Source organism: Mustela lutreola, chromosome 1 (assembly GCF_030435805.1).
Source record: "Mustela lutreola isolate mMusLut2 chromosome 1, mMusLut2.pri, whole genome shotgun sequence".
Taxonomy (NCBI): domain Eukaryota; kingdom Metazoa; phylum Chordata; class Mammalia; order Carnivora; family Mustelidae; genus Mustela; species Mustela lutreola.
The window spans coordinates 273,056,443-273,072,859 of record NC_081290.1 but is presented as its reverse complement, the minus strand read 5'-3'; the positions used below and the strand labels follow the sequence as shown (position 1 = coordinate 273,072,859).

The 16,417-nt window shown below is 42.7% G+C and overlaps 1 protein-coding gene across 1 annotated transcript in view; it reads left to right on the top strand.

Moving 5' to 3' along the window:
* The first annotated feature begins 6,846 nt into the window (after nt 1-6,846).
* The window catches only part of FNBP4 (formin binding protein 4), a 42,300-nt gene continuing 32,729 nt past the window's right edge, over nt 6,847-16,417 (top strand). The window contains exons 1-6 of the mRNA XM_059142432.1: nt 6,847-7,161; nt 8,122-8,211; nt 11,190-11,326; nt 12,067-12,253; nt 15,805-15,952; nt 16,099-16,219. Coding sequence (XP_058998415.1) covers nt 6,909-7,161; nt 8,122-8,211; nt 11,190-11,326; nt 12,067-12,253; nt 15,805-15,952; nt 16,099-16,219 — 936 coding nt within the window. The 5' untranslated portion in view covers nt 6,847-6,908. The remainder of the gene's footprint in view (nt 7,162-8,121; nt 8,212-11,189; nt 11,327-12,066; nt 12,254-15,804; nt 15,953-16,098; nt 16,220-16,417) is intronic.

Sequence of the window (16,417 nt, the reverse complement as noted above, 5' to 3'; positions counted from 1 at the left end):
CTGGCAGGCTGCTTCCTCCTCTCCCTCTGCTCCTCCCTCTTCTCATGCTCTCTCTTGCACTCAAATAAATAAATAAATCTTAAAAAGATATCTTTAAAAAATATTTTACTTATTTATTTGAGAGAAGAGAGAGAGAGAGCATGAGCGGGGGTGAGGAGGAGCAGAGGGAGAAGAAGCTGGATCCCAGGACCCTGAGGTCTGGACCGAAGCTGAAGGCAAAGAAGCTGGATCCCAGGACTCTGAGGTCTGGACCGAAGCTGAAGGCAGATGCTTAATCGACTAAGCCACCCAGGTGCCCCTAAATAAATACACTTTTTAAAATAAATAAATAGGGGCGCCTGGGTGGCTCAGTGGGTTAAAAGCCTCTGCCTTAGGCTCAGGTCATGATCCCAGGGTCCTGGGATCGAGCCCCGCATCGGGCTCTCTGCTTGGCAGGGATCCTGCTTCCTCCTCTCTCCCTCTGCTTGCCTCTCTGCCTGCTTGTGATCTCTGCCTGTCAAGTAAATGAATAATATCTTTAAAAAAAAAAAAAATAAATAAAATAAAATAAAATAAAATAAAATAAATAAATAGATAGATAGATAAACAAACCAATGCAGGGCTCGATTCCAGGACCCTGGGGATCATGACCTGAGCTGAAGGCAGTTGCTTAACCAACTGAGCCGCCCAGGATCCCCTGGCTTGTGACTCTTGATCTTGGGGTCCATGATGGGCATAGAGCTTATTTTAAGAGAAAAAAAATTGATATGGGCTCTGTACTCCCACCCCCAATCCTGATTTAGATTTTTATACTGCTTTAGCACTTGCTCTCCAGATGGTTCTATGAACAGTCAGGGTTGAGAACCCTGGTTATAAATATTACAGTTATTTCAGTCACCTCCAGAAATGTAAGTTCCCCCAAGGGAAAAACCTTTCCCGTTTCTGTGCACTCTGGTTTAGCTCATAATCTCAACTTAGTTCCAGCTGGTTATATAATAGCATCTAGACATCTGTATAAACAAAAGACTCATTAATAGTAATAATAGCTGAGGTGCCTGGGTGGTTCAGTCATTGAGTGTCCGCCTTCAGCTCAGGTCATGATCCCAGGGTCCCAGGATGGCCCTCGTTGGGCTCCCTGCTCAGTGGGAAACCTGCTTCTTCCTCTCCCATTCCCCCAGCTTGTGTTCCCTCTCTGGCTGTCTCTCTCTCTCTCAAATGAATAAATTAAATCTTTTTAATAATAAAAATAAAAAATAAATACCCATAAAAATAGTAATAATACTACCATATAATGATCGCTTCTTTTGTTCCTGGTACAAGGCAAAGATCTTAAAACTATGATCTCATTTAAACTTCACAACAACCCTATGAATACTGTTACTGGCACATTTTACAGTGCTGAAACAAGTTTATAGTTGTTAAGAAACTTGCCCAAGTAATCACATCTGGAAGGTGCTAAAACTGAGTTTTGAACCCAGACATTTGAACCCAGAACTCCTATGTACAACTACTATATTTCTTCCTTTAAAAAAAAAAGGGGGGGGGGCGCCTGGGTGGCTCAGTGGTTAAGCCGCTGCCTTCAGCTCAGGTCATGATCTCAGGGTCCTGGGATCAAGTCCCACATTGGGCTCTCTGCTCAGCAGGGAGCCTGCTTCCCTTCCTCTCTCTCTGCCTGCCTCTCTGCCTACTTGTGATTGCTCTCTGTCAAATAAATAAATAAAAATCTTTAAAAAAAATAAAAATAAAATTTTAAAAAAAAGAAGAGGATATTATATTATACTGTTTAATATTTTATTTATTTATTTGACAGAGAGAGAGAGAGAGACCAACCAGGGGAAAAGTAGAGGGGAAGGGAGAGGGAGAAGCAGGCTCCCTGCAGAGCAGGGGAAGCCCGATAATGGGGCTTGATCCCAGGACTCAGGGATCATGACCTGAGCCTAAGGCAGTGTCTTAACCAGCTGAGCCACCCAGGCGCGTCAAACTACTATATTTCAATATATTTCAATACTCTTCGCTCAAGAAATAAGTCAGAAAACTGTGAACAGCTTTGAAACAGCAAATTCTCCCATTTCTAGCTGCTAATTTTTCAGAAATCTTGGGAGTCTAAACTTTAGACACTAATCCAGATATTTTTCCCACAGACAAGAAAAAAACTCTTGCTATTTATTTCAAGTCTGTATATCTACATGCAGTACATTCATTCAAAAATTGACTGTTCATGTCCCAGAAAGTACATTTCATAAAGAGGGGACAAAATGGACAAGTCACTGTCTTCATGGCTTTTTCATCCCAAAGTTGTCTGGTTCATTCATAAAAGCATGCAACTTGGGGCACCTGGGTGGCTCAGTACTTAGGCATCTGCCTTTAGGTCGGGTCATGATCCCAGGGTCCTGGGATTGAGCCCTTCACTGGGCTCCCTGCTCAGTGGGAAGCCTGCTTATCCCTCTCCCACTCCCCTGGTTGTGTTCCCTCTCTCAGTGTCTCTCTCTCTCTCTCTGTCAACTAAATAAATAAAATCTTAAAAGAAAAAAAAAAAAAGGATCATGCAATGTTTGATCTCGGGGTTGTGAGTTTAACCCCTGCGTTGAGTGCAGAGATTATTTTAAAAACGTAAATTTGGGGCACCTGGGTGGCTCAGTGAATTAAAGCCTCTGCCTTTGGCTCAGGTCATGATCCTGGGGTCCTGGGATTGAGCCCTGCATCAGGTTTTTCTGTTCCTCTCTTTGCCTGCCTCTCTGCCTGCTTGTGATCTCTCTATCAAATAAATTAAATCTTCAAAAAAAAATCTTATAAAAAACATAAATTTAAGGGACCCCCTGGGTGGCACAGTTAAGCCTCTGACTCCTGGTTTCTGCTCAGGTCCTGATCTCAGGTGGAGATACTAAATCCTAAGTCAGGATCTGCTCTCAATGCTCAAGAGTTTCCTTGAGAATCTCCCTCCCCTTCTTCCCTTCCTGTGTCTTCTCTCTCTCTAAAATAACAAACAAACAAATAATTTTAAAACAATTTCATTCATTTATTTGACACAGAGATAGAGAGATCCAGAGAGCACAAGTTGGGGGAATGGCAGAGGGAGAAGTAGACTCCCTGAAGAGCAGAGAGTCCTATGCCGGACTCCATCCCAAGACCCTAAAATAATGACCAGAGCCAAAGGCAGATGCTTAACCAACTGAACTACCCAGGCACCCCAAATGAATAAATCTTAAAACAAGAACAACTTGGGAGCATCTGGTGTCTCAGTCCATAGAGGATATGGCTTGTGATCTCTGGGTTGTAAGTTCTCTTGATCTCAGGGTTATAAGTTCAAGCCCCACTTGGGTGTAGAAATTACTTAAAAATAAAATCTTTGGGTTATGAGGGAAATACAGATCAAAACCACAATGAGATACCACCTCACACCAGTCAGAATGGCTAAAATTAACAAGTCAGGAAATGACAGATGCTGGCGAGGATGCGGAGAAAGGGGAACCCTCCTACATTGTTGGTGGGAATGTAAGCTGGTGCAACCACTCTGGAAAGCAGCATGGAGGTTCCTCAAAAAGTTGAAAATAGGGGCGCCTGGGTGGCTCAGTGGGTTAAGCTGCTGCCTTCGGCTCAGGTCATGATCTCAGGGTCCTGGGATCGAGTCCCACGTCGGGCTCTCTGCTCAGCAGGGAGCCTGCTTCCTCCTCTCTCTCTGCCTGCCTCTCTGCCTACTTGTGATCTCTCTCTGTCAAATAAATAAAATCTTAAAAAAAAAAAAAAGTTGAAAATAGAGGGACTCCTGGGTGGCTCAGTTGGTTGGGCGGCTGCCTTCGGCTCAGGTCATGATCCCAGCGTCCTGGGATAGAGTCCCACATTGGGCTCTTTGCTCGGCAGGGAACCTGCTTCTCCCTCTGCCTCTGCCTGTCTCTTGGCCTACTTGTGATCTCTCTCTTTCTCTCTCTCTCTGACAAATAAATAAAATCTTTAAAAAAAAAAAAAGTTGAAAATAGAGCTACCCTATGACCCAGCAATTGCACTACTGGGTATTTACCCTAAAGATACAAACGTAGTGATCCAAAGGGGCACGCACACCCAAATGTTTATAGCAGCAATGCCCACAATAACCAAACTATGGAAAGAACCTAGATGTCCATCAACAGATGAATGGATAAAGATGTGGTGTATATATACAATGGAAATCTATGCAGCCATCAAAAGAAATGAAATCTTGCCATTTGCGACGATGTGGATGGAACTAGAGGGTATTATCCTTAGCGAAATAAGTCAGTGGGAGAAAGACAACTATCACATGCGCTCTCTGCTATGAGGAAGTGGAGATGCAACCTTGAGGGTTTGGGGGTTAGGAAAAGAATAAATGAAACAAGATGGGATCAGGAGGGAGACAAACCGTAAAAGACAATCTCACAAAACAAACTGAGAGTTGCTGGGGGGAAGGGGCTTGGGAGAGGGTGGTGGGGTTATGGACATTGGGGAGGCTATATGCTATGGTGAGTGCTGTGAAGTGTGTAAACCTGGTGATTCACAGACCTGTACCCCTGGGGCTAAAAATACATTATATGTTTATTAAAAAATAAAAAAATCTTTGGGTTATGGACATTAGGAAGGGTAAGTGATATGGTGAGTGCTGTGAAGTGTAAGCCTGACGATTCACAGACCTGTACCCCTGGGGCAAATAATACATTATATGTTAATAAAAATAATTAATAAAAACATTAAAAATCTTTTTAAAAGATTTTATTTATTTATTTGACAGACAGAGATCACAAGTAGGCAGAGAGGCAGACAGAGAGAGGAGGAAGCAGGCTCCCTATTGAGCAAAGAGCCCGATGCGGGGCTCGATTCCAGGACTCTGGGAGCTGAAGGCAGAGGCTTTAACCCACCGAGCCACCTAGGCACTCCTAAAAACATACGGGGGCTTCTGGGTGACTTTGCCATTTAAGCATCTGCCTTTAGTACCTGTCATGATCCCAGGGTCCTTGAAATCATCTCCAGGTCAGGCTCCCCGCTCATCAGGGAGCCTGCTTCTTTCTACTCCTCCCCACTGTGCGCGCTCGCTCTAACAAAATCTTAAAAAAAGATAAAAATTTAAAAACAACATTCTGAGGGATCATCTATACATTATAGATAATGACATACAGGGTTCTGGTGAGAATCAAATACACTTATACTTGGTTGTTTTTGTTTGTTTTTTAAGATTTTATTTCTTTTGGGGGCATCTGGGTGGCTCAGTCAGTTAAGCAGCTGCCTTCAGCCCAGGTCACCATCCCAGCATTCTGGGATCCAGGCCAGCATGGGGCTCCCTGCTCAGCAGGAAGTCTGCTTCTCCCTCTCCCTCTGCTTCTCTCTTTCTCTGCTTCTCTCTTTCAAATAATAAATAACACCTTTAAAAAAAAAAAAAAAAAGAGAGAGAGAGAGAGATTTATTTTGAGAGCGAGGAGAAAGTGAGCATGAAGCGGGGGAGGGGCAGAGGAGAAAAGCTGACTCCCTGCTCAGCAGGGAACCTGATATGGGGCTCCATCCCCTTACCTAAGGCAACCCCTTAACGGACTGAGCCACCCAGGCACCCCTACAATTGTGCTTGTAAAGTGCTTAGACAGTGGCTCACACATAGTAAGGACTCACTAAATGTTAGGTATTATTAGTATGTTTTAGTAAGAACTGAGCAGCTGGGGATATAAAAATAAATACGCTCAATATCTTAAGATTGAGAAGAGGGAAAGGGATAAAACGGACTTAACGGCAGAATGTCAAGCACTGGGGAGGGGCTCAGCACTGATACAGGGTTGAGAGAGAATGCCTGCGCTGGATATTGAGGAATGGAGGGTTTTGTTTGCCATGTTCTAGTGTATTCGCTAGTCTTTAGCTGGCTGGCTCCAGAGGGGTAAGAAGGGGACGGGGTGGAGGTGGGGGGCGGAGGGCTAAAGGAAGATAAATCTAATAAAGCAGGTTGAGAATGGACTAGACTGGGTAAGCTCCTGTACCCCATCGCAATAATTTACGATTTTTCCTCCTATGCAGTATAACGTCTAGTGATTTTTTCCAGCTGATAAGAATTTACAAAAGCATAAAGACCCACTATTTTAGGGCGCCTGGGTGGTTCAGTCCGTTAAGCGGCTGCCTTCGGCTGAGGTCATGATCCCAGATCCGGACCCAGTCCCGCATCGCGCTCCTTGCTCAGTGGAGAGCCTGCTTCTCCCTCTCCCTCTGCTTGCTTGTGCTGTCAAATAAATCAATAAAATCTTAGGGCAGAGGGAGAGGAGGAAGCAGGCTCCCCACTGAGCAGAGAGCCCGATGCGGGTCTCGATCCCAGCACCCTGGGACCATGACCCGAGCCAAAGGCAGTGGCTTAACCCACTGAGCCACCCAGGCACCCCTAAATCAGTAAAATCTTAAAAACAAAACAAAAAAACCACTATTTTATTTAGTGTTCAACGTCATACCCAAAGTAAGCCACAATAATCAGGACGAAAGTCTAGAAAGGTCCTGAAATGCAGCACAGCTTCCCAAAAGCTAAAACAAAACAAAACAGCCAACAGCAAGCCCAGACCAGGGACAAGATGGAGGACAAGGGGATAAAGAAAAGACTCCGCACAAGACGCATGGGTGGAGTCCGACGTAATGGAAAGTCATTCTAATTCAGGCCCTTCCGCGCTATTGGCCTGACACTGACTCTTTTTCCTTTTCCATTGGCTCCTGGCTCCTTCGATGGATCAAAACAGCCAATCGCCCAGCATCGTGGATAAAGCCCGCCCTTCCTCTCTGAGGGGAGAAGCCAGAGGAGCCTAGAGGACCCAAGGCGCTTGCGCGGGCGCGCGCTCCGCCGGTTAAAAGCAGATTCTTTCAGGAGGCGGTGTCGCGGTGCATGAATATTGATTACGCAGCGCCGCGCCGAGCGCCCGCCCCTCTCGGCTGGCCGACGCTCGCGGCTCGCGCTCGGGCTCGCGATGGGGAAGAAGTCCCGGGCGGTACCCGGCCGCAGGCCCATCCTGCAGCTCTCTCCGCCGGGGCCCCGAAGCAACACGCCGGGCAGGGATCCGGAGCCGGAGCCCGACACGGAGCCGGACTCGACGGTGGCGGCGCCCAGCCAGCCAGCTCCGGCGGCGCCACCGCCGCCGCCGCCGCCGACAACGACGACCACGGTGACTGCTGCTGCTGCTGCCGCCGCGGCCCCGGACGACTCGCCTTCAGAAAGTAAAGGTGCGCGAGGGGCCCCGACACTTAGGTGGGGAGGCCGAAACTCGAGCTCGGGGCTTGCGGCCTACGGCGAGGGCCGTGGGAGGAGGAGAAATCCAGGCCGGGGTGGGGGGGCTTCCTGCACCTCCGAGGCCTGCTGCGTGGGGCCCGAGGGGAGGACCGCTGAGGGCCCCGGGGCCGCGCAAGGGGCCCGCGGCGCCGTGCGCGCTCGCCCGGCTGGCCGAGAGGCGCCATCTCTGGTGCGGGGCTCGGCCTGGCATCCCGAGTGTCCTCGATGTGCAGTCTCGGTTTTGCACAACTTACGACGGATATTTGTGAAAAGTACGAGCTTCTCGTCCGAGGCCTCGTGACCGGGAACCTGGCCTTCCGACCCACGTCATGCGTTTTTCCCTTCGTTTTTGTCAAAACCGAGAGGGACCCTCTAGAAGGCAGCACACCCATTTTATTGTAGCCCCTTTCACTTCCTTTAGAAGTGAAACTGGTGCGTTCCCCAGTACTTGTTTGTTCCCACAATGGCCCTTGGATTAAGAGGAACTGCGGCGCTGCTGCGGGAGCCAGATGCCCGAGAAGCCGCGACCGTTTCGGGCGCTAAAAAATCACGTTGGGTAGTTCCTGCGCTGTGCGGGGCGGGGTGGGGGACTGGGTAGCTAGAGCTGTGTTGCTGTAAAGGCCCGGTGGTAGCCCGGAGATTTATTGGGTATGTATTTTTTAGACGTTTACATTATTTCAGATGCATTTCAGGTACCATAATCATATTCTTAATGTTAAAGTCACGTGGAAGAGGCCAGTTATGCTTATCGTCTCCCGATTATTTGGGTCAGTGATGAGTTTAACACACCCTGTTTTCAGATTGCTGAAATAGAGACTGGGAAGGTCAAATCGAACATTGTTTGGTCATCTGTAGTGTTTTCTCTGGTCCATTGGCACACTGGTTTTCTTTTGTTCTTTTTTTAAAAAATCCAGATGAGCAGGAAGTGGTGGTGGAGGTTCCCAGAGTTCCGAATCCTCCCAAACCAGTCATGACCACCAGACCTACAGCCGTTAAAGCAACAGGTACAAATTTTTTTTTTTTTTCATGTTTTCTACAAGGTCTTTCTTTCCTTAAGATCAAATTGGGTTTGTATATATTTTGTTGAATGCTTCAGTGTCGCAAATTTACTGTTCTCCCATAAATGGAAATTTAAAATTTTTGAAAATGAAAGTAAAATTTTTCTGCGGGCTTGCTGGTATATACACATTAATCAAAGCAAAATTTGTTGTTGCTTTTTCTCTGTACCCAAGATATTTTGCACTGCTTTTCTTCTAATGCTGTTTTGTAGTTTTCTGGCTCCCCTGCTAGCTTGGTGTTCTTCAGAGATCTCAGGAATGTCTTTCATTCGGTGCATTTCTTTTCCAGCACAGTGCTTGGAGGGTACCTAGTGAATACTTTTGGAGCTGAAAATTGCCCTTATTAAATATTTTTTTTTTTTTAGCATTAAGGAATATTCGGATATACAGGAAATGCCAAGAATGTTCGTTTTCTCCATTCTTTATATGTCTTGAAAGATCAAAATACGTTTTGTACTAAACATCTAATAATTTTATTCTTTTAAGTTTGGAGGTTTCTGTATGCTATATAAATACACCTGAAATAATAGATGCTTGTTCCTCTCTCCTTCTATTTGCCACTTCAAAAAAAAAAGTTGTTAAAATGTTTTTATAATACAGTAGAGCAAGCATGTCTAATACTTTTATGCAGAAGAACATTAGGGTAATATGCATATGAAATTCTCTAAGGAAAAATTCAGAGTAGCCTCTTAAATTAGATCAATAGATGACTATGATGCTTTTAGCCTATTGATAATAGTTTCTGTGACCAAAAGAATTAAAACTGTTCAAATGTTATAGTTACTAGAAATAAGACACAGTTAACTGTTTGAAACTTACAAGCAAGGTATACACCTAAGAAATAATTTTCCACCTAATGTGGATTGATTTGCAAATGGTGCTTATGGAGGTTTGAACAGTCAGCATCCCTCTCAAAAAAAAAAAAAGACTGCTGGGACTATGGCTCTGAAGAATGTCCTTGCTTCCTCTGGTTTTATGTAGAAACAACATCTCAGTAGTGGTCTGGAGTAGGTCCCATGAGGTTTTGTTTATTTATTTATTTATTTTTAAATTAAGTAATTTTACATAGTACTTAGAACTTTTTTCAGTGTTATTCTAAATTCATGCCTGTTCCTTATCAGTGATGAACTAAATTTCATGTGATTAGAACTTAAATGCATTTCACAACTTGCTTTTATCTTGCTTTTATTCCTTTAGCATTACTTTCTGTCCCCTTAGCATTATTTCGTGTAATCTTATAATGATCTGATTAATCATGAATTAGTACTGCATCAGGTACTGTGCTGTAATTTGCTTTACGAGTCCCCTGAGAGCATTTGAGTTGTTCACAGCTTTATTTACTTAATAAAGCTGTAGAATCTTTGTGTGAAAAAATTTTGAATTGGGGGTTATACTCTGAAAAATGGGACTATGTAGCTGAAAGAAACTTGAAGAGTTTTGTGGGTCTTGGTATATGTAACCACATTATTCTTAAGAAATAATTTATGTTGTCTCTACAGTATTAAGTATGCCTATTTCCCCAATATATTGGGTTTAATCATTTTCATTTATTTTCCTGTTTAATAGTCATTGTGTTATTAGCTTGAAAGAGGTTTGATGTGTGTACTGTGAAAAGCTCTGAGGTAAAAAAGGAATAGGTGGGGCCTTGGCTAAACCTCTTGCCTGTGAGACCAACTTTGAGTCTGGGGAACTACCTACCCCTGCTTGGGAAATTTTGTAATAAAAATTCCATGCAACTCATCTGGTTGGAACCTTTTACCAAAGGATGTAGAATTAAGGCTAATGATCTAGATGATTATATATAAAATTTTTCTGTAGGAAGTATTTATAACCCCCCCCATCACCCAAAAACTCAGTGCTGAATACTAAAGTGCAGATTCTTTTCATACACAAAGGCTTCTTTTCCTATTACTAACCTTACTGGGCTATTACCTCTTATCAGAAAATCAGGAAAGTTGACGAACATGCCACAAAATGATGAGAAATAAAATACTTGGTAATTGGAAAATGGAGAACTGTCAGATGTCCACTTAAAAATCTTCCTAATCAGTTTTAAATATTTTAGAGATTGGTATTTAGTACAAGAACTTATATACTAAAAATAATGAAGGCAAGATATATATGACTAAAGGAATGAATGTGAACTATGATAAAAGGAATTTTTATTTTTAGGTGATTTCATGAATTCATTTATGGAATTATGGTAAAACTGTATTTTACTTCCTGATGAGTCTGTTCATTTACCAAATATTTATTGAGAACATAGAATGTTGCCAGGTACTGGGAAATTTTATCTTACTAATAGCTGAAGAGTTTAGCTGGTGTTTAACATTTAATGTACTTATAATGAAATGATCTATAAAAAGAATATATATGCTTGTTTAAGTGTAACACAGGTAGGACAAAAGGAAATGGTGTACATAGCAGCATCGCAGAGGCCATACCTGATACGTCTTGAGTTTGAGGAAGACATTGGTGATTAGTTGCTGGGTTTTTGTTGTATGCTTTGATTCTAGCACTTAGAATTCCATTATTATTTGTTGCTTCTTGTTTGAGGAAAAATCACCAAAGAAAGATTTTTAGTTTAAAAATCTTTGTTTCATCTACTAAACCCTAATTGGCTTGCTTGTTTGGGATGGACACATAAAGCAACAAATTCTAAACTCAAGATTTACCATGTGCTATTTTGACAGCGTATGAGGTTGAATGTGTATTTTGAGAAGGATATCAAGCAGCTATGTGAATGATTTTATTAGCTCTAAGCATAATGTAATTTAAATCTCTCTGTGGTAGTTCGGTGATGATTTATTTTGAGGTTGTGGTCTAATCTGTAAACTCTGAAGAACCATGTCATATTTTTTTCTTGAGTACTTCTTGGGGCATCCTGGCATTGTTATTAACACTGTTTACCATTTTGCTTCTAGGAGGTCTGTGCTTACTTGGTGCATATGCTGACAGTGATGATGATGAGAGTGACGTTTCCGAAAAACCAGCACAGTCTAAAGAGGCAAATGGAAACCAGTCAGCTGATATTGATAGTACACTGGCCAACTTCCTAGCGGTTAGTGGTGCTTTTGTTTGGGTTTTGAATTATTGAAGCCACTTTGGGACCTGGATCTCAAGTGATTAGCCTACTTTTTTGTCAGACTCAATGTTTCCTACTCCCTTCTTTTCCCTTTCCATCTCTCTTCCTTAATCCCTTCACACTGTTCTTTTCTCTTCTCTTTCTGTAAAGGTTGTAAGGAGGAGAAGAACAGAGAATTACAGGGTTTGAGGAACTTATGTAGTTGGGAGATGAGAGTTTTGATTCGAGAAGCTGAAAACTGTATAGAACTTTTTTTTAAAAGATTTTTTTTTTTTTTTTTAAGATTTTATTTACTCACTTGACAGAGACCACAAGTAGGCAGAGAGGCAGAGAGAGGGGAAAGCAGGCTCCCCGCTGAGCAGAGAGCCCGATGTGGGGCTTGATCCCAGGACCCTGAGATTATGACCCAAGCTGGAGGCAGAGGCTTAACCCACTGAGCCACCCAGGCGCCCCTTTTTAAGAGATATTATTTATTTATTTGACACTGAGAGACAGGAGGAGAGGGAACACAGGCAGGGGGGTGGACTTCCTACTGAGCAGGGAGCCCAGCTCAGAGCTCAGTCCCAGGACCCTGGGATTATGACCTGAGCCAAAGGCAGATGCTTAACGACTGAGCCACCCAGGTGCCCCCTAGAATTTTTTTGTAGTGGTTGTCATTTCTTCAGTTTTCTGGTTTTGAGGTTCTTAATGCATTTGTTAATGTTTTCATTCTAAAGGAGATTGATGCTATAACAGCTCCTCAGCCTGCAGCTCCTGTAGGAGCTTCTGCTCCACCTCCAACTCCACCTCGACCAGAGCCAAAGGAATCAGCAACATCTGCGCTTTCTTCTACTACTTCAAATGGAACAGACTCAGCTCAGACTGCAGGGTGGCAATATGATACTCAGTGTTCACTAGCAGGAGGTAAGTGTGATCCTTTGGGGTTTTTTTTGTTTGTTTTTGATCCTTTTATTTTACTTATTTTTTTAATTTTTTAAAAGATTTTATTTATTTGACAAGAGAGCAAGAGAGTGGACACAGCAGGGAGAGTGGGAGAGGGAGAAGCAGGCTTCCTGCAGAGCAAGGAGCCCAACATAGGATCAGGGATCAGGACCTGAGCTGAAGGCAAATACTTAATGGCTGAGCCACCTGGGTGCCCCTATTTTTTATTTTTAAAATATTTGTCAATGAGAAAGTATAAGCAGGCAAAGGCAGAGGGAGAAGCAGGCTCCCTGCTCAGCAAGGAGCCTAATGCAGGACTCAGTCCCAGGACCCTGGGATCATGACCCAAGCCGAAGGCAGCCGCCTGACTGACTGAGCCTCCCAGGCATCCCTGATCCTTTGATTTTTAAAGAAATATAAAGTGCAATTTTTTTTTTTTAAGATTTTTTTTTATTTATCCATTTGACAGAGAGAGATCACAAGTAGGCAGAGAGGCAGGCAGAGAGAGAGAGAGGAGGAAGCAGGCTCCCTGCTGAGCAGAGAGCCCGACGCGAGACTTGATCCCAGTACTCTGAGATCATGACCTGAGCCAAAGGCAGCGGCTTAACCCACTGAGCCACCCAGGCGCCCTAAAGTGCAATTTTTAAAGGTGTTCTAGGCATTGACATTGCAAAAGATGAAAACCCCTATGCTTTAGCCCCAGACTTTAGGATTCTGGTCTTTTAGGTTCATTGTTTGTTTGTTTGTTTTTAAAGCAATGGGTGTGTGTGTGTGTTTAAGATTTTAATTTATTTATTTGACAGATCACAAGTAGAGAAGCGGGCATGGGGGTTTGGGGAAGCAGGCTCCCTGCAGAGCAGGACCCTGATGTGGTGCTTGATCTCAGGACCCTGAGATCATGACCTGAGCCGAAGGCAAAGGCTTAGCCCACTGAGCCACCCAGGCACCCCTAAATACACTGTTTATTTTTATTTATTTATTTTTTAAAAGATTTTATTTATTTATTTGACAGAGAGAGATCACAAGTAGGCAGAAAGGCAGGCAGAGACCTGAGCCAAAGGCAGAGGCTTTAACCCACTGAGCCACTTAGGTGCCCCTAAATACACTGTTTAGAAGATGATAAGGAGGACTGTTTTCTCTGATAGTTACTAAGATAATAATTGTATATATACATATGTGTGTATATATATGTATTTTTTTAAGTTTTTATTTAAAAACTTAAAAGGCACACCAAGAGAGGGAACAGAAGCAGTGGGAGTGGGAGAGGGAGAAGCAGGTTTCCCGCTGAGCAGAGAGTCCAATGCAAGGCTCAGTCCAGCACCCTGGGATCATGACCTGAGCTGAAGGCAGATGTTCAATGACTGAGCCACCCAGGCGCCCCAATAATTGTGTATTTTGAAAAAATAATTGCAAAAAAAAAGATGCATTCCTATTTTTTTAAAGATTATTTTGGAGTTCAAGATACATGTTTAGACTATCGAACTGCCTTTTTTTTTTTTTTTTTTAAAGATTTTATTTATTCTTTGACAGATCACAAGTAGGTAGAGAGGCAGGCAGAGAGAGAGGGGGAAGCAGGCTCCCCGCTGAGCAGAGAGCCCAATGTGGGGCTCTATGTGAGGACCCTGAGATCATGACGTGAGCAGAAACCAGAGGCTTAACCCACTGAAGCTACCCAGGCGCCCCTCAAACTGCTTTTTTTTAAGCCATGTATGCGAAGAGGTTGTAGGAAGGAGGAGTTGGACCCCCCAGGGGACATTTGACAATGTCTGAAGACATTTTTGGTTGTCACAACAGGGGGTGGGAAATTGTTAGTGCATCTAGTGGGTAAAATCTGGGGTGCTAAACACTACATAGGACTACCCCCCCCCACCACATCAAATAACTATCCAGCCTAAATGTTAACAGTGTTAAGGTTGAGGCTGTGTTAGATTAAGGCTTTAGAGCTGACTTGGGATATGAGGTCAGAATTGTGGAGAAAGGGGCACCTGTGTGGCTCAGTGGGTTAAAGCCTCTGCCTTTGGCTCAGGTCATGATCCCAGGGTCCTGGGATCGAGCCCCACATCGGGCTCTCTGCTCGGCAGGGGGCCTGCTTCCTCCTCTCTGCCTCCTCTCTGCCTACTGGTGATCTCTGTCTGTCAAATAAATAAATAAAATCTTTAAAAAAAAAAGAATTGTGGAGAAATTTGTGTGTGTGTTTTTTTTTTTTTTTAAGTTTTAAATTTTAATTCCTGTATAACTAATATAGTGTTTATTAGTTTCAGGATAATAATTATTTAGTAATTCTTTTTTTTTTCCCCCTTAATTAACAGTTTTATCCATTACTCTGTGCCTATCATGATGAGTGCACTGCTTAATCCCCATTAAGTATTTAACCTCTCTCCACTCCCACTTCCCTTCTGGTAATCATAAGTTTGTTCTCTATAATTAAAAGAATCTGTTTCTTGGTTTATTTCTCTCTCTCTCTCTCTCTTTTTTTTTTTTTAAACCCCGTTGCTCATTTGTTTTGTTTCTTAAATTCCACATGAGTGAAATCATATGTTATTTGTCTTTCTCTGACTTACTGACTTTGCTTAGCATTATACTCTCCAGCTCTGTGTTGGGAAATGGCAATATTTCATTCATTTTTATGGCTGTGTAATATTCCATCGTGTATATATACCATCTTTTTTTTTTTTTTTTTTTTTAAAGATTTTATTTATTTATTTGACAGAGAGAAATCACAAGTAGATGGAGAGGCAGGCAGAGAGAGAGGGAAGCAGGCTCCCTGCTGAGCAGAGAGCCCAATGCGGGACTCGATCCCAGGACCCCGAGATCATGACCTGAGCCGAAGGCAGCGGCTTAACCCACTGAGCCACCCAGGCGCCCCTATACCATCTTTATTTATTGATGGGTACTTGGGCTGTTTCCATAATTTGGCTATTATAAATAATGCTATAAACATAGAGGTGCATATTATCCTTTTGAAATAATGTTTTTGTGTGTTTTGAATAAATATCCAGTAGTGTGATTACTAAATCATAGGGTAGCTCTATTTTTAATTTTTTGAGGAACTTCCTTACTGTTTTCCACAGTGGCTGCACCAGTTTACATTCCTACCACTAGTGTAAGAGGGTTCTTTTTTCTCCACATTCTCACGAACACCTATTCCTTATTTTTTTTTTTTTAAGATTTTATTTATTTATTTGACAGAGAGAGATTACAAGTAGGCAGAGAGATAGGCATAGAGAGAGGGGGAAGCAGGCTCCCTGCCGAGCAGAGAGCCCGATGCAGGGCTTGATCCCAGGACCCTGAGATCATGACCCGAGCCAAGGCAGAGGCTTAACCCGCTGAGCCATCCAGGCGCCCCACTTCTGCCCGTTTTTAATTGGATTATTTGGTTTTTAGGTGTTGAGTTATGCAAGTTTTTTAATTATATTTTGGGTACTAACCCTTTATCGAATATGTCATTTGCAAATACCTTCCCCCACTCAGTAGGTTTTTTAGTTTTGTTGATTAGAAATTTGTGTTTTAAAATTTGTTTTATTTTCTTTTAGTTGGAATTGAGATGGGAGATTGGCAAGAAGTCTGGGATGAGAACACAGGATGCTATTATTATTGGAATACACAAACAAATGAAGTAACTTGGGAATTACCCCAGTATCTTGCTACCCAGGTACAGGGAATACAACATTACCAACCCAGGTAAGAATAGACTTGAAAAAGAAATTACCTAAGAAGGAAGTTAGAGTTTTATCTTTTGTTGATAATATTTGCCTTCTGTTTCTCTTGATAAAAGTATATAAATGTGTGTGTATGTGTGAGTATACCTATATTTTGTTTGTTTTTAGTTCTGTAACAGGTGCTGAAGCTAATTTTGTGGTTAATACGGACGTGTATACTAAGGAGAAAAACGTTTCTGTTTCCAGTAGTAAAAGTGGACCAGTCGTAGCCAAGCGAGAAGTTAAAAAGGTCAGTTTCACGACTTACTTGCTTATTTCAAATCTAAAAAACTTGAATTATTTTTGCACAGGTATAGACATCTTCTGTTATTATTTTACAACCAGATGTGAAAATAAATAAATGCTGATTCTTAAGGCTTTATTTAATGTTTATATTTAATATGTAGCATTTATAACAATTGTCGAGTTTAGTGGTTCTTTTGGAACT